Here is an 18694-nt window from a genome sequence, read left to right as displayed (position 1 = left end):
AGTAGGATATTTAATTACAAGAAGGAAAATCTGATATACGTTGTTCTGATGTTCCAAATCGATGAGTGCGTTTGATGCGTGGATGGCAAATGTCTTTGTGTAGCCTTCTGGTCCTCGCTCCTGATTCAACCCTTACGTGGAATGCTATTATACATTATATACCGATTGAAAAAATGTTTAATGATTTTAGTTGCATTTCGAAGATTTATTGGCAGTAGAGAAAAGGAAAGCAACCACAAACCTGCCAACATGATTGATGAGGATGTGGTGTAGACGTTTGTGCACCAGGTTCTGTAACCCGGTAAGTTCTCACAATTGTACAGATCTTGTCCTTCAAGACGTAATACAGAGACTGTCACCATGGTAGCCCTGGAGCGATGCCAGGCTTCATAATATTGACAGACCAGTGGATAATCTTGGGAGAGCCTGTGACATTGTTTTTAAAAAGATAACATGTTTCAGAAAACTATCATTATTTATCCTCTTTCAGCTACCATACCGACTTCCTGCAGACACCAAATCTGATTTCAATTGATTCTGTATAAAATCCCTGCAAACTCCTGACTGCGTCATGGCCCCCTGCGCGCCAGCATGGAGCAAACATTTCACTCCCAAGTTAATTCCTCAGTCCATCCTGAAGAGTTCTCAACACGTCCCACTGTTGTCCATGTGATTCAATGGACAACCAACTTATTTCTGTTGTTGCTTTCCATATCCCGACAATACATTCAGTATATCCTTCTTATAGCCTATTCCTATACCGCTTATATATTCTATATGTCCTTCTTATAGCCTCCTATACCTATTCCTATACCGCTCATATATTTTATATGTCCTTCTTATAGCCTCCTATACCTATTCCTATACCGCTTATATATTCTATATATCCTTCTTATAGCCTCTTCCCGTACCGCTCATATATTCTATATATCCTTCTTATAGAATCCTATACCTATACCTAAACCGCTCATTTATTCTATATGTCCTTCTTATAGCCTATTCCTATACCGCTCATATATTCTATATGTCCTTCTTATAGCCTATTCCTATACCGTTCACATATTCTATATATCCTTCTTATAGCCTATTCCTATACCGCTCATATATTCTATATGTCCTTCTTATAGCCTATTCATATACCGCTCATATATATCATATATATCCTTCTTATAGCCTCCTGAACCTATTCCTACACCGCTAACATATTCCAAATATCATTCTTATAGCCTATTCCTATACCGTTCATATATTCTACATAATCCTTCTTATGGCCTATTCTCATACCGCTCATATATTCTACATAATCCTTCTTATAGCCTATGCTTATACCGCTCATATATTCTATATATCCTTCATATAGCCTATTCCTATAAACTTCATTATAAACTTCTTCTTGCCTGCTTAACCAATTCCGCTCATTTATCATTATATATCTTTCTGACAGCCTCCTAAACCGATTCTTATTCCCCTCATATATGTTTTATATATCTACTTATAGCCTCCTAAAACTATTCATATCCAGCTCATATATTCTATAATGTTATATCCTTCTTAGAACCTCCTAAAAGTATTCTTATGCCGTTCATATATTCTATACAACAGTTCCTGGAGTGTCTGTAGCGGTGGTTGACGGTGACGGACACGACGATCCAGCACGTTCTTCATATGTTCAATAGGGTACAAGTCTGGCGAGCGAGCAGGCCAGGAAAGCGTAGGCACGTTGTTCTGACGCAGAATTTCTGTGCAAACACGTGCGCCGTGGGGTTTGGCGTTGTTCTGCTGAAAGATGCCGCCATTAACGTTGATGACATCACTGCAGACATTCTGATCCGATATTCGACGTAGTCCCGGTACTTGTAAGGCTGTTGACGTCGCTGTGGTCTCGAATGTGTCGTACCCGGATGTAGCGATCTTGGCCAGGAGTTGTAAAGGGAGGTCGTCCTGAAATTGGCCTTTCACGAACGTTGCCGGTGGTGTTGTAACGTCTGCACAAGTTAGAGATGGTCAATCTGGTCACACCCATCACCTGCGTCACATGCTGTTGTGTTGCACCCGCTTGCAGTCGGCCGATGGCGTTTTTGCGTTGTGCTTCTGATAGACGTGGCATTTTAACGGCTCGTTTTCTGATTTTCTGATGTGTGTCAGCACTCATTGTCCTTGCCTTTTAAATCTTGCCGACAGAGGAATTGTCACGACAGCTCAGAAAACTGACATGCTGCACGTATATGGCAGTGCAGTTGCGTTTTTGTAAATTGCTCCGTCGCGACGCCACAAAATTACGTTTCGGGCAATCTGCATGTTTACTCGAACATGTAATGAACCTTATTGATTACTTAAGAAACAAAATTAAATTTCTACCATTCAAAACGATTTATGCATTTATAGTTTTTGGGTTGTTGTTTTTTTAATAGTACAATAACACTGCGTGCTGTCTGCCTCTCTGTGTCAGTCAGCGAATGGACCGTACTCGGCCAAGCCATGAACTGTATGGCTGTACTGCCAGAGCCCTAAATAAAGTAAACATAGATTTGCCATCATCTGAATCTCCGACTTTTTCAATTTAGATGTAGTTGGTTTGTTCAGAATACATATTTTCACAGATTAAGCGTTAGTCTGCCATGACTACGGTACCTTCTACTTCACGACCTCCAAATAACTGCACCTCGAATATGCCTCATGGTGTTGGCTACCCCGCTTGGCTACCCCACTTGGTTACCTCACTTGGTTACCTCACTTGGTTACCCTACTTGTCTACAACACTTGTTTACCCAGCTTGGTTACCCTAAATGGCTACCTCACTTGGCTACCGTACTTTTTTATCCCACTTGGTTACCATAGAGGGCTACCCTACCTGGCTACCCCACTTGGCTTCCCCACTTGTTTACCCAGCTTGGTTACCCTAGAAGGCTACCCTAGAAGGCTACCCCACTTGGTTACTCCACTTGGCTACACCACTTGTTTACCCAGCTTGGCTACCCCACATGGCTACCCCACCGCCCTGATGGCACCCACGATGAAGCCAATGATCAGGATTCTGGTATACACATGACCATACAGAAAAGGACATTAAGTATAGGTTAGAGCTTTGGGTAGAGCACATGGTGAATGCACTGGTTAGAGCGCTGGTTAGAGCACACGGTTTGAGCATGTGGTTTGAGCACTGGTTAGAGCACGTGGTTTGAGCACGTGGTTACAGCACTGGTTACAACACTGTTTAGAGCACGTGGTTAGAGAACGTGGCTAGAGCACGGGATTAGAGCACGAGGTTAGAGCACAAGGTTAGAGCACGGGATTACAACACGAGGTTAGAGCATGAGGTTAGAGCACGAGGTTAGAGCACAAGGTTAGAGCACAATCACCTGATGTCTTATCGTTAAAACCAAGTTCCCTGTGTCTGACACGTCCATTTCGCTCTTTAGTGCCGCGGGTTGTGAAATTCATGTCCCGGGGCAAGTACACAATTCATGATGGACCAGCTCGAGCTTATCTATCGATGACATATTTACCCATGCTGGTGTGCCTGTTGTGAAAAGTCACAGTCCTCATCAAGAAAAGTGTAACAAACTAAACAAATCACAAGCAGTCCCTTTCCCACACAGATGAACTGCTGGGCTTGGAGCTGTGGCAGAAGACTACATTCGTTAGCCCTCCGTGAGAATTCGCGGGTTCGAATCCCGCTAGCGGAACACAGCTTGTTCTATCATCATGGTAATATACAGGAGGGAATAGAAGTTCCGTCATTGCCAAGAGGTGTTTAACTCACAATTCTCAGTACGGAGAGAGGGGGCTAGGGGGCGTACGTATACGTGCTCGTCATCACCCTGATGACATGAGACGACATGGTGTGCCTCGTGACGTGTGATAAGTGATGTGGCACGGCTCATTAACACCTCCCTGTACTTGTGCTGCCACTAAACATGGATGGATCACATGCCGTCAGCGTTAGAAGATGGACGTGTGTGTACAGTGTACAATTTATCTGAAACAAACCGTCCTCGGGGATTAGCAAATATCCGGGAAAACGAGTTAGTTGAATTGGCAGGAGTTAGTGAGTAAGTATGCTTTTACGTCACCGTGAGCAATATTCCGTTTGTATGTCCGGTTCGGCTAATGATATTGTTCCGGAATGAGTGCATCCATCCTACAGGGACACAGCAATCCTGGCACTTAGATTCAATGAAACGTCAGTAAAATATCGTTCTCTTGTCTGGCCTGACACCACGCCGATATCATTGAGACAAGGTGGCTTTGTTTGTTTGTTTGTTTGTTTGTTTGTTTAACGCTAAACTCATCAATACTCCACCTACATTTATATGACGGGGGTACTTACACAATCGAATCTGGACCAGATAATCCAGTGATTGGCCTCATGCGCATCGATCCACGTAGTAGGGATACGATGACATGCATCAACCAATCTTTGACAAGCATTGGTTGCTGAAGACCTGTTTTCTACCCAGATTTCCACGGTTCGGCTGTTCATGTAGACTGTACCATCATGTTCTGTACCACCATTTCCTGTACCGTCATGCTCTGTACCGCCATGTTCTGTACCACAATGTTCTGTACCGCCATGTTCTGTACCGCCATGTTCTGTACCACAATGTTCTGTACCGCCATGTTTTGAACCACCAAGTTCTGTACCACCATGTTCTGTACCACCATGTTTTTAACCAGTTTCTGTACCGTCATGTTACTGTACCGTCATGTTCTGTACCATCATGTTTTGTACCGCCATGCCCTGTACCGCCATGTTCTCTACCGTCATGTTCTGTACCACCATGTTCTGTACCATCATGTTCTGTACCACCATGTTCTGTACCACCATCTTGTGTACCACCATGTTCTGTACCACCATGTTCTGTACCACCATGCTCTGTACCGGCATGTTCTGTACCATCATGTTCTGTACCACCATGTTCTGTACCACCATCTTGTGTACCATATGTACCATAATGTTCTGTACCACCACGTTCTGTACCGTCACGTTCTGTACCGTCATGTTCTGTACCATCATGTTCTGTACCGCCATGTTCTGTACCACCATGCTCTGTGCCGCCATGTTCTGTACCATCATGTTCTGTACCATCATGTTCTGTACCGCCATGTACAACAATGCTCCTCAAAAAAAGTTAACGCAAAGCCAGACTTGTGTGATAGAGGAAAATACATTTTCAGTGCCAGCAGCTCCGTGGCCCTTTTTTTTGTTTATGCACTGGGCGCGTTTTTCCGAATCGTACGTGACTAATGGTTTGCATGTCCTTGTTGTGATCATTTTGATCCTGGAAATTTCTCACTGACACTATAACACATTAAACATGTTCATTTTGCACCTTTTGTCCGCTTTTATGGCCAAAAATGTCCGTATCGCGTTTCTATTTTAAGAGTATATGATTATTGACTATATCACTTTATGTAATTATTGACTAGGATGCTGCGTAACTGGATACGCGTGAGAGGTGTGCTGTAAAGCTAACTACACCTCTAAACATAACAAAACATTTATCTCTTTGGCGTCTGAATAAGACACGACATATTTTTTTAAAAATCAAAAATGCATTTTTCGCAACGTATCCTTCAGTCGTTCAATCAAACACAGCCATAATCCACAATCACATAGAAAACAACAAGGGAGGTAACTGCATGGCGCTGCAGAAGCCTCGTTTGTAGTACAACAACGGTCGTACCCGACCAGGAACCGCCTTCCGCTGGTCAATGCTGCATTTCAAATCTGAAGTTTGAATTAAGGGTTGTGGTGTATAGAGAAGACCACGGTAGGTTTTATTGATTCCCTATATATGTCCCACAGATATGTCAAACCTGCACGTGCACACATCGCAGTTCCCAATACATGTCCCACAGATATGTCAAACCTGCACGTGCAGACATCGCAGTTCCTAATACATGTTCCGCAGATATGTCAAACCTGCACGTGCAGACATCGCAGTTCCCAATACATGTCCCACAGATATGTCAAACCTGCACGTGCACACATCGCAGTTCCCAATACATGTCCCGCAGATATGTCAAACCTGCACGTGCAGACATCGCAGTTCCCAATACATGTCCCACAGATATGTCAAACCTGCACGTGCAGACATCGCAGTTCCAAATACATGTCCCACAGATATGTCAAACCTGCACGAGCAGGCATCGCAGTTCCCAATACATGTCCCACAGATATGTCAAACCTGCACGTGCAGACATCGCAGTTCCCAATATATGTCCCACAGATATGTCAAACCTGCACGTGCAGACATCGCAGTTCCCAATACATGTCCCACAGATACACCAAAAGGTCAATGCATGTAAGTTCAACACTTGCACCAAAAGGTCAATACATGTAAGTTCAACACTTGCACCAAAAGGTCAATGCATGTAAGTTCAACACTTGCACCAAATAGTCAATGCATGTAAGTTCAACACTTGCACCAAAATACTCAATGCAGTTAGTTCAACATTTGCACCAAAAGGTCAATGCATGTAAGTTCAACACTTGCATCAAAAGGTCAATGCATGTAAGTTCAACACTTGCACCAAAAGGTCAATGCATGTAAATGTAAGTTCAACACTTGCACCAAAAGGTCAATGCATGTAAGTTCAACACTTGCACCAAATACTTAATGCATGTAAGTTCAACATTTGGCTACACGTCCAATACTGCAGTACCAATTATCTTCAATTATCTTCAACTTGGTCTTCAGGTGTTCAAATATTGCATCTATTGAACACCACACAGGTGTCCTCGAACTTCACCAACTTGGATACAGGCATAATGTTGAGCATCACCCATGTCTCGGGGATTACAAAGGTGTTCAACTATTGCACGAAAGGTCTTCAGGAATTGCATTTGTAGGGCTAAGGCACACATGTGGTTGGGCACCGGGAAATACTCCTATGACTTCTATTCTCAATTATCGTGTGTGTGTGTGCGTGTGTGTGTGGTGTTGTTTAACGCCTCACTCAGCAATATTCCAGCTATATGACGGAATATGACGATTATAAATAATCGAGTCAAGACCAGACAATCCAGTGATTGATATCATGAACATCGATGCACGCAACTGGGATATGATGACATGCATCAACCAAGTCAGCGAGCCTGACCACCCGATCCCGTTAGTCGCCTCTTAAGACAAGCATGAGTTGCTGAAGACCTATTCTATCCCGGATCTTCATGAGTCCTCAGTTATCGAGAAGCGCTACAAAGATGTCTTGTCCCGAGAGGAAGGAGAAACAAGGGCTGCCATCTATCAGTCACAAATCATAACTTTAAATCATCGGTATCCATCCCGGGTACGCAAATTCAGTATGATATTTAGCATACCATTTGGACATAGACGTGTTGTTTCGGAACGGATGCTTATAATACACAGTTGTGCCCCCTGCCAGGAAACCAGCCCACCATCCAAAACTACCAACACTCATGACAGTATGATTGCACATGCTCAATACACAAAGGTCCACTTCCGGCAACTCCCTCTGCAGCACAACGACATCCACGGCGGCGATATTACGATTCACCCAACTTCTGTCATCTCCTCCAACAACGAACAAAGCATTGGGGTATATGGCTCGAAAATAGTTCATGGCATGGATGTAGTACTCCGCTGGTGGAGTGGTACGTCCCTGGCGTATACTGATTGACCCTATATAGTCCCCTCGTCTCACATGCACCCCAATATAGGTGAGGTTCACGGGCGGAGTGGTCGACACATTTAGAATCCTGTGTCCATCTTGTTTCAAGTCTTCTGTAGCGTTTGACAGTTTTTTGGTCATTCGTGAAGCGTCCTTCATCCTTGTAAAGAACTCGAGACTCACGGAGAACAATTTCTTAGCAGCCTTGTCAGTTATGGAAGGTTTGAAGGTGAACTGTCTTCGTATGCTCTCCTCGACAGGGTGAAAAAACTTCCACGACTGAAGGTAGCCGCCTACACTTTGACAAGTCCTGCTGTCGAGCCTTGTCGCCAGCTGTGGGTCGTAGAGACAGCAGGGGGCGGAGACCGGTTGCCACCCGCCACACCCCTGAAACGTCACGGTCTCCGAGTCCAGGGGAAACAGGCGGTTGAGGGCGTTGCTCCTGGCAATGTACAGAGACTTATTCGTCGCTCTCGCAAGGGCGTACGTGGAGGCGTATTCAAACATAGTGTTGCCAAGGCGACCAATAAACTGAGGCGTGAGAATTGGCATCTCTTTCCATGTTTTCTCCCCTGGTTTAACCCCGTGCTTCATTCCGTTACTTGCTGCTATGGAAGTGTGTAAGTGAGTGACTGCTGATTGTGTCTTACCGCCGATAATCATAGTGGTTGCTGATTTTGGAATCGTTGATGATTTGTTTTCGTTCTGGACTTGACTGTCCATGATTTTGGCTTGTCTGGTATCCATGGCAACAACATATGGTCTCCAACTGAATTTTTTGTACAAAAAGGCACCGTAGGCAAGGCACATGTAGATGGCGACAACTCCCAGAATCTTCATTGCTGAAACATACTTAGTTATTTATCTTACATAAACATACTCAGCTATTTATCTTACAGAAACATACTCAGCTATTTTTCTTACAGAAACACACTCAGCTATTTATCTTACAGAAACATACTCAGCTATTTATCTTACAGAAACATACTCAGCTATTTATCTTACAGAAACATACTCAGCCATTTATCTTACAGAAACACACTCAGCTATTTATCTTACAGAAACACACTCAGCTATTTATCTTACAGAAGCATACTCAGCTATTTATCTTACAGAAACATACTCAGCTATTTATCTTACAGAAACATACTCAGCCATTTATCTTACAGAAACACACTCAGCTATTTATCTTACAGAAACACACTGAGCTACTTATCTTACAGAAACACACTCAGCATTTTATCTTACAGAAACATACTGAGCTGTTCATCTTACAGAAACACACACAGTTATTTATCTTACAGAAACACACTCAGCTATTTATCTTACAGAAACAAACTCAGCTATTTATCTTACAGAAACAAACTCAGATATTTATCTTACAGAAACACAATCAGGTATTTATCTTACAGAAACACACTCAGCTATTTATCTTACAGAAACACACTAAGCTATTTATCATACATAAACCCACTCAGCTATTTATCTTACAGAAACAAACTCAGCTATTTATCTTACAGAAACACACTCACATATTTATCTTACAGAAACACAATCAGCTATTTATCATACAGAAACATGCTCAGCTATTTATCTTACATAAACATACTCAGCTATTTATCTTACAGAAACACACTCAGCTATTTATCATACAAAAACACACTCAGCTATTTATCATACATAAACACACTCAGCTATTTATCTTACAAAAACACACTCAGCTATTTATCATACATAAACACAATCAGCTATTCATCTTACAGAAACACACTCAGCTATTTATCTTACAGAAACACACTCAGCTATTTATCTTACATAAACACACTCAGCTATTTATCATAGAAAAACACACTCAGCTATTTATCTTACAGAAACACACACACTCAGCTATTTACAGAAACACACTCAGCTATTCATCTTAAAGAAACACACTCAGCTATTTATCTTACAGAAGCACACTCAGCTATTTATCTTACATAAACATACTCAGCTATTTATCTTACAGAAACACACTCAGCTATTTATATTACAGAAAAATACTCAGCTATTTATCTTACAGAAACACACTCAGCTATTTACCTTACAGAAATACACTGAGCTATCTATCTTACAGAAACATACTCAGCTATTTATCTTACAGAAACATACTCAGCTATTTATCTTACAGAAACATACTCAGCTATTTATCTTACAGAAACACACTCAGCTATTTATCTTACAGAAACACACTCAGCTATTTATCTTACAGAAACATACTGAGCTATTCATCTTACAGAAACACACTCAGCTATTTATCTTACAGAAACACAATCAGCTATTTATCTTACAGAAACATACTCAGCTATTCATCTTACAGAAACACACTCAGCTATTTATCTTACAGAAACACACTCAGCTATTTATCTTACATAAACACACTCAGCTATTTATCTTACAGAAACACACTCAGCTATTCGTCTTACAGAAACACACTCAGCCATTTATCTTACAGAAACAAACTCAGCTATTTATCTTACAGAAACACACTCAGCTATTTATCTTACATAAACGCACTCTGCTATTTATCTTACAGAAACACACTGAGCTATTTATCTTACATAAAAACACTCAGCTATTCATCTTACAGAAACACACTGATTATTCATCTTACAGAAACACACTCAGCTATTTATCTTACATAAACGCACTCTGCTATTTATCTTACAGAAACACACTGAGCTATTTATCTTACATAAACACACTCAGCTATTTATCTTATAGAAACACAATCAGCTATTTATCATGCATAAACACACTCAGCTTTTTATCATAGAAAAACACACTGAGCTATTTGTCTTACAGAAACACACAGACTCAGCTATTTACAGAAACACACTGAGCTATTTATCTTACAGAAACACACTGAGCTATTTATCTTACAGAAACACACTGAGCTATTTATCTTACAGAAACACACACACTCATCTATTTACGGAAACACAATAAGCTATTCATCTTACAGAAACACAATAAGCTATTTATCTTACAGAAACACACTGAGCTATTTATCTTACACAAACATTTTCAGCTATTTATCTTACAGAAACATACTCAGCTATTTTTCGTACAGAAACACACTCAGCTATTTATCATACAGAAACACACTGAGCTATTTAACTTTCAGAAACAAACTCAGCTATTTATCTTACAGAAACACAATCAGCTATTTATTTTACAGAAACACATTCAGCTATTTATCTTACAGAAACACACTCAGCTATTTATCTTACAGAAACACACTGAGGTATTTACCTTACAGAAACACACTCATTATTCATCTTACAGAAACACACTCAGCTATTTTTCGTACAGAAACACACTCAGCTATTTATCATGCATAAACACACTCAGCTTTTTATCATAGAAAAACACACTGAGCTATTTGTCTTACAGAAACACACAGACTCAGCTATTTACAGAAACACACTGAACTATTTATCTTACAGAAACACACTGAGCTATTTATCTTACAGAAACACACTGAGCTATTTATCTTACAGAAACACACACACTCATCTATTTACGGAAACACAATAAGCTATTCATCTTACAGAAACACAATAAGCTATTTATCTTACAGAAACACACTGAGCTATTTATCTTACAGAAACATACTCAGCTATTTATCTTACAGAAACATACTCAGCTATTTTTCGTACAGAAACACACTCAGCTATTTATCATACAGAAACACACTCAGCTATTTAACTTTCAGAAACAAACTCAGCTATTTATCTTACAGAAACACAATCAGCTATTTATTTTACAGAAACACATTCAGCTATTTATCTTACAGAAACACACTCAGCTATTTATCTTACAGAAACACACTGAGCTATTTATCTTACAGAAACATACTCAGCTATTTATCTTACAGAAACATACTCAGCTATTTTTCGTACAGAAACACACTCAGCTATTTATCATACAGAAACACACTCAGCTATTTAACTTTCAGAAACAAACTCAGCTATTTATCTTACAGAAACAAACTCAGATATTTATCTTACAGAAACACACTCAGCTATTTAGCTTACAGAAACACATACTCAGCTATTTATCTTACAGAAACATACTCAGCTATTCATCTTACAGAAACACACTCAGCTATTTACCTTACAGAAACACACTCAGCTATATATTTTACAGAAACATACTCATATATTTATCATACAGAAACACACTCAGCTATGTATCTTATAGAAACACACTCAGCTATTCATCTTACAGAAACACACTGATTATTCATCTTACAGAAACATACTCAGCTATTTATCTTACATAAACGCACTCTGCTATTTATCTTACATAAACACATTCAGCTATTTATCTTATAAAAACACAATCAGCTATTTATCATGCATAAACACTCTCAGCTATTTATCATAGAAAAACACACTGAGCTATTTATCTTACAGAAACACACAGACTCAGCTATTTACAGAAACACACTCAGCTGTTCATCTTACAGAAACACACTCAGCTATTTATCTTAGAGAAACACACTCAGCTATTCATCTCACAGAAACACACTCAGCTATTTATCTTCAAGAAACACATTCATCTATTTATCTTACAGAAACATACTGAGCTATTTATCTTACATAATCACACTCAGCTATTTATCATACAGAAACATACTGAGCTACTTATCATACAGAAACATACTAAGCTATTCATCATCCAGAAACACATTCAGCTATTTATCTTACATAAACATACTAAGCTATTTATCTGATAGAAACATACTCAGCTATTTATCTGACAGAAACACACTCACATATTTATCTTACAGAAACACAATCAGCTATTTATCTTACATAAACGCACTCTGCTATTTATCTTACATAAACACATTCAGCTATTTATCTTATAGAAACACAATCAGCTATTTATCATGCATAAACACTCTCAGCTAATTATCATAGAAAAACACAATGAGCTATTTATCTTACAGAAACACACAGACTCAGCTATTTACAGAAACACACTCAGCTGTTCATCTTACAGAAACACACTCAGCTTAGAGAAACACACTCAGCTATTCATCTCACAGAAACACACTCAGCTATTTATCTTCCAGAAACACAATCAGCTATTTATCTTACAGAAACATACTGAGCTATTTATCTTACATAATCACACTCAGCTATTTATCATACAGAAACATACTGAGCTACTTATCATACAGAAACATACTAAGCTATTCATCATCCAAAAACACATTCAGCTATTTATCTTACATAAACATACTAAGCTATTTATCTGATAGAAACATACTCAGCTAATTATCTGACAGAAACACACTCACATATTTATCTTACAGAAACACAATCAGCTATTTATCTTACAGAAACACACTCAGATATTTATCTTACAGAAACACACTCAGCTATTTATCATACATAAACCCACTCAGCTATTTATCTTACAGAAACACACTCAGCTATTTATCTTACAGAAACACACTCAGCTATTTATCTTACAGAAACATACTAAGCTATTCATCTTACAGAAACACACTCAGCTATTTATCTTACAGAAACACAATCAGCTATTTATCTTACAGAAACATACAGAGCTATTCATCTTACAGAAACACACTCAGCTATTTATCTTACAGAAACACACTCAGCTATTTATCTTACATAAACACACTCAGCTATTTATCTTACAGAAACACACTCAGCTATTCATCTTACAGAAACACACTCAGCTATTTATCTTACAGAAACACACTCAGCTATTTATCTTACAGAAACACACTCAGCTATTCATCTTACAGAAACACACTCAGCTATTTATCTTACAGAAACACACTCAGCTATTTATCTTACATAAACGCACTCTGCTATTCATCTTACAGAAACACACTCAGCTATTCATCTTACAGAAACACACTGATTATTCATCTTACAGAAACACACTCAGCTATTTATCTTACATAAACGCACTTTGCTATTTATCTTACATAAACACACTCAGCTATTTATCTTATAGAAACACAATCAGCTATTTATCATGCATAAACACACTCAGCTATTTATCATAGAAAAACACACTGAGCTATTTGTCTTACAGAAACACACAGACTCAGCTATTTACAGAAACACACTCAGCTATTTATCTTACAGAAACACACTCAGCTATTTATCTTACAGAAACACACTGAGCTATTTATCTTACAGAAACACACACACTCATCTATTTACAGAAACACAATAAGCTATTCATCTTACAGAAACACAATAAGCTATTTATCTTACAGAAACACACTGAGCTATTTATCTTACAGAAACATACTCAGCTATTTATCTTACAGAAACACACTCAGCTATTTATCGTACAGAAACACACTCAGCTATTTATCATACAGAAACACACTCAGCTATTTACCTTACAGAAACATACTCAGCTATTTATCTTACAGAAACACAATCAGCTATTTATTTTACAGAAACACATTCAGCTATTTATCTTACAGAAACACACTCAGCTATTTATCTTACAGAAACACACTGAGGTATTTACCTTACAGAAACACACTCATTATTCATCTTACAGAAACACACTCAGCTATTCATCTTACAGAAACACACTCAGCTATTTATCTTACAGAAACAAACTCAGATATTTATCTTACAGAAACACACTCAGCTATTTACCTTACAGAAACACATACTCAGCTATTTATCTTACAGAAACATACTCAGCTATTCATCTTACAGAAACACACTCAGCTATTTACCTTACAGAAACACACTCAGCTATATATTTTACAGAAACATACTCATATATTTATCATACAGAAACACACTCAGCTATGTATCTTATAGAAACACACTCAGCTATTCATCTTACAGAAACACACTGATTATTCATCTTACAGAAACATACTCAGCTATTTATCTTACATAAACGCACTCTGCTATTTATCTTACATAAACACATTCAGCTATTTATCTTATAAAAACACAATCAGCTATTTATCATGCATAAACACTCTCAGCTATTTATCATAGAAAAACACACTGAGCTATTTATCTTACAGAAACACACAGACTCAGCTATTTACAGAAACACACTCAGCTGTTCATCTTACAGAAACACACTCAGCTATTTATCTTAGAGAAACGCACTCAGCTATTCATCTCACAGAAACACACTCAGCTATTTATCTTCCAGAAACACACTCAGCTATTCATCTTACAGAAACACACTCAGCTATTTATCATACAGAAACATACTGAGCTACTTATCATACAGAAACATACTAAGCTATTCATCATCCAGAAACACATTCAGCTATTTATCTTACATAAACATACTAAGCTATTTATCTGATAGAAACATACTCAGCTATTTATCTGACAGAAACACACTCACATATTTATCTTACAGAAACACAATCAGCTATTTATCTTACATAAACGCACTCTGCTATTTATCTTACATAAACACATTCAGCTATTTATCTTATAGAAACACAATCAGCTATTTATCATGCATAAACACTCTCAGCTAATTATCATAGAAAAACACAATGAGCTATTTATCTTACAGAAACACACAGACTCAGCTATTTACAGAAACACACTCAGCTGTTCATCTTACAGAAACACACTCAGCTTAGAGAAACACACTCAGCTATTCATCTCACAGAAACACACTCAGCTATTTATCTTCCAGAAACACACTCAGCTATTTATCTTACAGAAACATACTGAGCTATTTATCTTACATAATCACACTCAGCTATTTATCATACAGAAACATACTGAGCTACTTATCATACAGAAACATACTAAGCTATTCATCATCCAAAAACACATTCAGCTATTTATCTTACATAAACATACTAAGCTATTTATCTCATAGAAACATACTCAGCTATTTATCTGACAGAAACACACTCATATATTTATCTTACAGAAACACAATCAGCTATTTATCTTACAGAAACACACTCAGATATTTATCTTACAGAAACACACTCAGCTATTTATCATACATAAACCCATTCAGCTATTTATCTTACAGAAACAAACTCAGCTATTTATGTTACAGAAACACACTCAGATATTTATCATACAAAAACACACTCAGCTATTTATCATACATAAACACACTCAGCTATTTATCTTACAAAAACACACTCAGCTATTTATCATACATAAACACAATCAGCTATTCATCTTACAAAAACACACTCAACTATTTATCTTACAGAAACACACTCAGCTATTTATCTTACATGAACACACTCAGCTATTCATCTCACAGAAACACACTCAGCTATTTATCTTCCAGAAACACACTCAGCTATTTATCTTACAGAAACATACTGAGCTATTTATCTTACATAATCACACTCAGCTATTTATCATACAGAAACATACTGAGCTACTTATCATACAGAAACATACTAAGCTATTCATCATCCAAAAACACATTCAGCTATTTATCTTACATAAACATACTAAGCTATTTATCTGATAGAAACATACTCAGCTATTTATCTGACAGAAACACACTCACATATTTATCTTACAGAAACACAATCAGCTATTTATCTTACAGAAACACACTCAGATATTTATCTTACAGAAACACACTCAGCTATTTATCATACATAAACCCACTCAGCTATTTATCTTACAGAAACAAACTCAGCTATTTATCTTACAGAAACACACTCACATATTTATCTTACAGAAACACAATCAGCTATTTATCATACAGAAACATGCTCAGCTATTTATCTTACATAAACATACTCAGCTATTTATGTTACAGAAACACACTCAGCTATTTATCATACAAAAACACACTCAGCTATTTATCATACATAAACACACTCAGCTATTTATCTTACAAAAACACACTCAGCTATTTATCATACATAAACACACTCAGCTATTCATCTTACAGAAACACACTCAGCTATTTATCTTACAGAAACACACTCAGTTATTTATCTTACATGAACACACTCAGCTATTTATCTTACAGAAACACACTCAGCTATTTATCATACAGAAACACAATCAGCTATTTATCTAACAGAAACACGCTCACATATTTATCTTACATAAACACACTCAGCTATTTATCATACAGAAACATACTTAGCTATTTACCTTACATAAACACCTTCAGCTATTTCCCTGACAGAAACACAATCAGCTATTTATCTGACAGAAACACACTTAGCTATTTGTTTTACAGAAACACACTCAGGTATTTATCACACAGAAACACACTCAGCTATTTATCATACAGAAACACACTGAACTATTTATCATACAGAAACACACTCAGCTATTTTTCACACAGAAACACACTCAGCTATTTATCACACAGAAACACACTGAACTATTTATCTTACAGAAACACACTGACCTATTTATCACACAGAAACACATTTAGCTATTTATCACTTAGAAACACACTCAGCTATTTATCATACAGAAACATACTGAGCTATTGATCATACAGAAACATACTGAGCTATTGATCATACAGAAACACATTTAGCTATTTATCACTTAGAAACACACTCAGCTATTTATCATACAGAAACATACTGAGCTATTTATCATACAGAAACACACTGAGCTATTTATCATACAGAAACATACTGAGCTATATATTATATAGAAACACACTGAGCTTTTTATCACACAGAAACACATTGAGCTATTGATCACACAGAAACACACTGAGCTATTTATCATACAGAAACACACGCACCTATTTATCATACAGAAACACACTGAGCTATGTATCATACAGAAACACATTGAGCTATTTATCTTACAGAAACACAATAAGCTAATCATCTTACATAAACACACTCAGCTATTTATCTTACAGAAACACACTCAGCTATTTATCTTACAGAAACATACTAAGCTATTTATCATACAGAAACACACTCATCTATTTATCACACAGAAACACACTCAGCTATTTATCATACAGAAACATACTTAGCTATTTATCACACAGAACACACTGAGCTATTTATCATACAGAAACATACTCAGCTATTTATCACACAGAACACACTCAGCTATTTATCATACAGAACACACTCAGCTATTTATCACACAGAAACACAATAAGCTATTTATCATACAGAAACACACTCAGCTATTTATCATACAGAAACATACTCAGCTATTTATCACACAGAACACACTCAGCTATTTATCATACAGAACACACTCAGCTATTTATCACACAGAAACACAATAAGCTATTTATCATACAGAAACACACTCAGCTATTTATCATACAGATCACACTCAGCTATTTATCATACAGAAACATACTGAGCTACTTATCATACAGAAACATACTAAGCTATTCATCATCCAAGAACACATTCAGCTATTTATCTTACATAAACATACTAAGCTATTTATCTCATAGAAACATACTCAGCTATTTATCTGACAGAAACACACTCATATATTTATCTTACAGAAACACAATCAGCTATTTATCTTACAGAAACACACCCAGATATTTATCTTACAGAAACACACTCAGCTATTTATCATACATAAACCCATTCAGCTATTTATCTTACAGAAACAAATTCAGCTATTTATGTTACAGAAACACACTCAGATATTTATCATACAAAAACACACTCAGCTATTTATCATACATAAACACACTCAGCTATTTATCTTACAAAAACACACTCAGCTATTTATCATACATAAACACAATCAGCTATTCATCTTACAGAAACACACTCAACTATTTATCTTACAGAAACACACTCAGCTATTTATCTTACATGAACACACTCAGCTATTCATCTCACAGAAACACACTCAGCTATTTATCTTCCAGAAACACACTCAGCTATTTATCTTACAGAAACATACTGAGCTATTTATCTTACATAATCACACTCAGCTATTTATCATACAGAAACATACTGAGCTACTTATCATACAGAAACATACTAAGCTATTCATCATCCAAAAACACATTCAGC

At 37.5% G+C, this 18694-nt stretch overlaps 2 protein-coding genes and 1 pseudogene across 2 annotated transcripts in view; all 3 read right to left on the bottom strand.

Moving 5' to 3' along the window:
* The window catches only part of LOC139460406 (serine-rich adhesin for platelets-like), a 29151-nt pseudogene extending 24531 nt beyond the window's left edge, over positions 1-4620 (bottom strand).
* A 73-nt stretch (positions 4621-4693) lies between these two features.
* LOC139460405 (uncharacterized) lies at positions 4694-5107 on the bottom strand. Its single transcript, XM_071241901.1, has one exon. It carries the CDS (start codon positions 5105-5107, stop codon positions 4694-4696), a length of 414 nt encoding a protein of 137 aa, XP_071098002.1.
* Positions 5108-5576: 469 nt separating this feature from the next.
* LOC139460795 (galactoside alpha-(1,2)-fucosyltransferase 2-like) overlaps positions 5577-18694 on the bottom strand; it is a 31518-nt gene continuing 18400 nt past the window's right edge. Inside the window, exon 3 of the mRNA XM_071242272.1 lies at positions 5577-8480. Coding sequence (XP_071098373.1) covers positions 7273-8480 — 1208 coding nt within the window. The 3' untranslated portion in view covers positions 5577-7272. The remainder of the gene's footprint in view (positions 8481-18694) is intronic.

Source organism: Haliotis cracherodii, unplaced genomic scaffold (assembly GCF_022045235.1).
Source record: "Haliotis cracherodii isolate W230 unplaced genomic scaffold, xgHalCrac1.p SCAF_14, whole genome shotgun sequence".
Classification (NCBI taxonomy): Eukaryota; Metazoa; Mollusca; class Gastropoda; order Lepetellida; family Haliotidae; genus Haliotis; species Haliotis cracherodii.
Note: the sequence above shows the minus strand (reverse complement) of the source record. Positions and strands in the feature narration are given on the sequence as shown.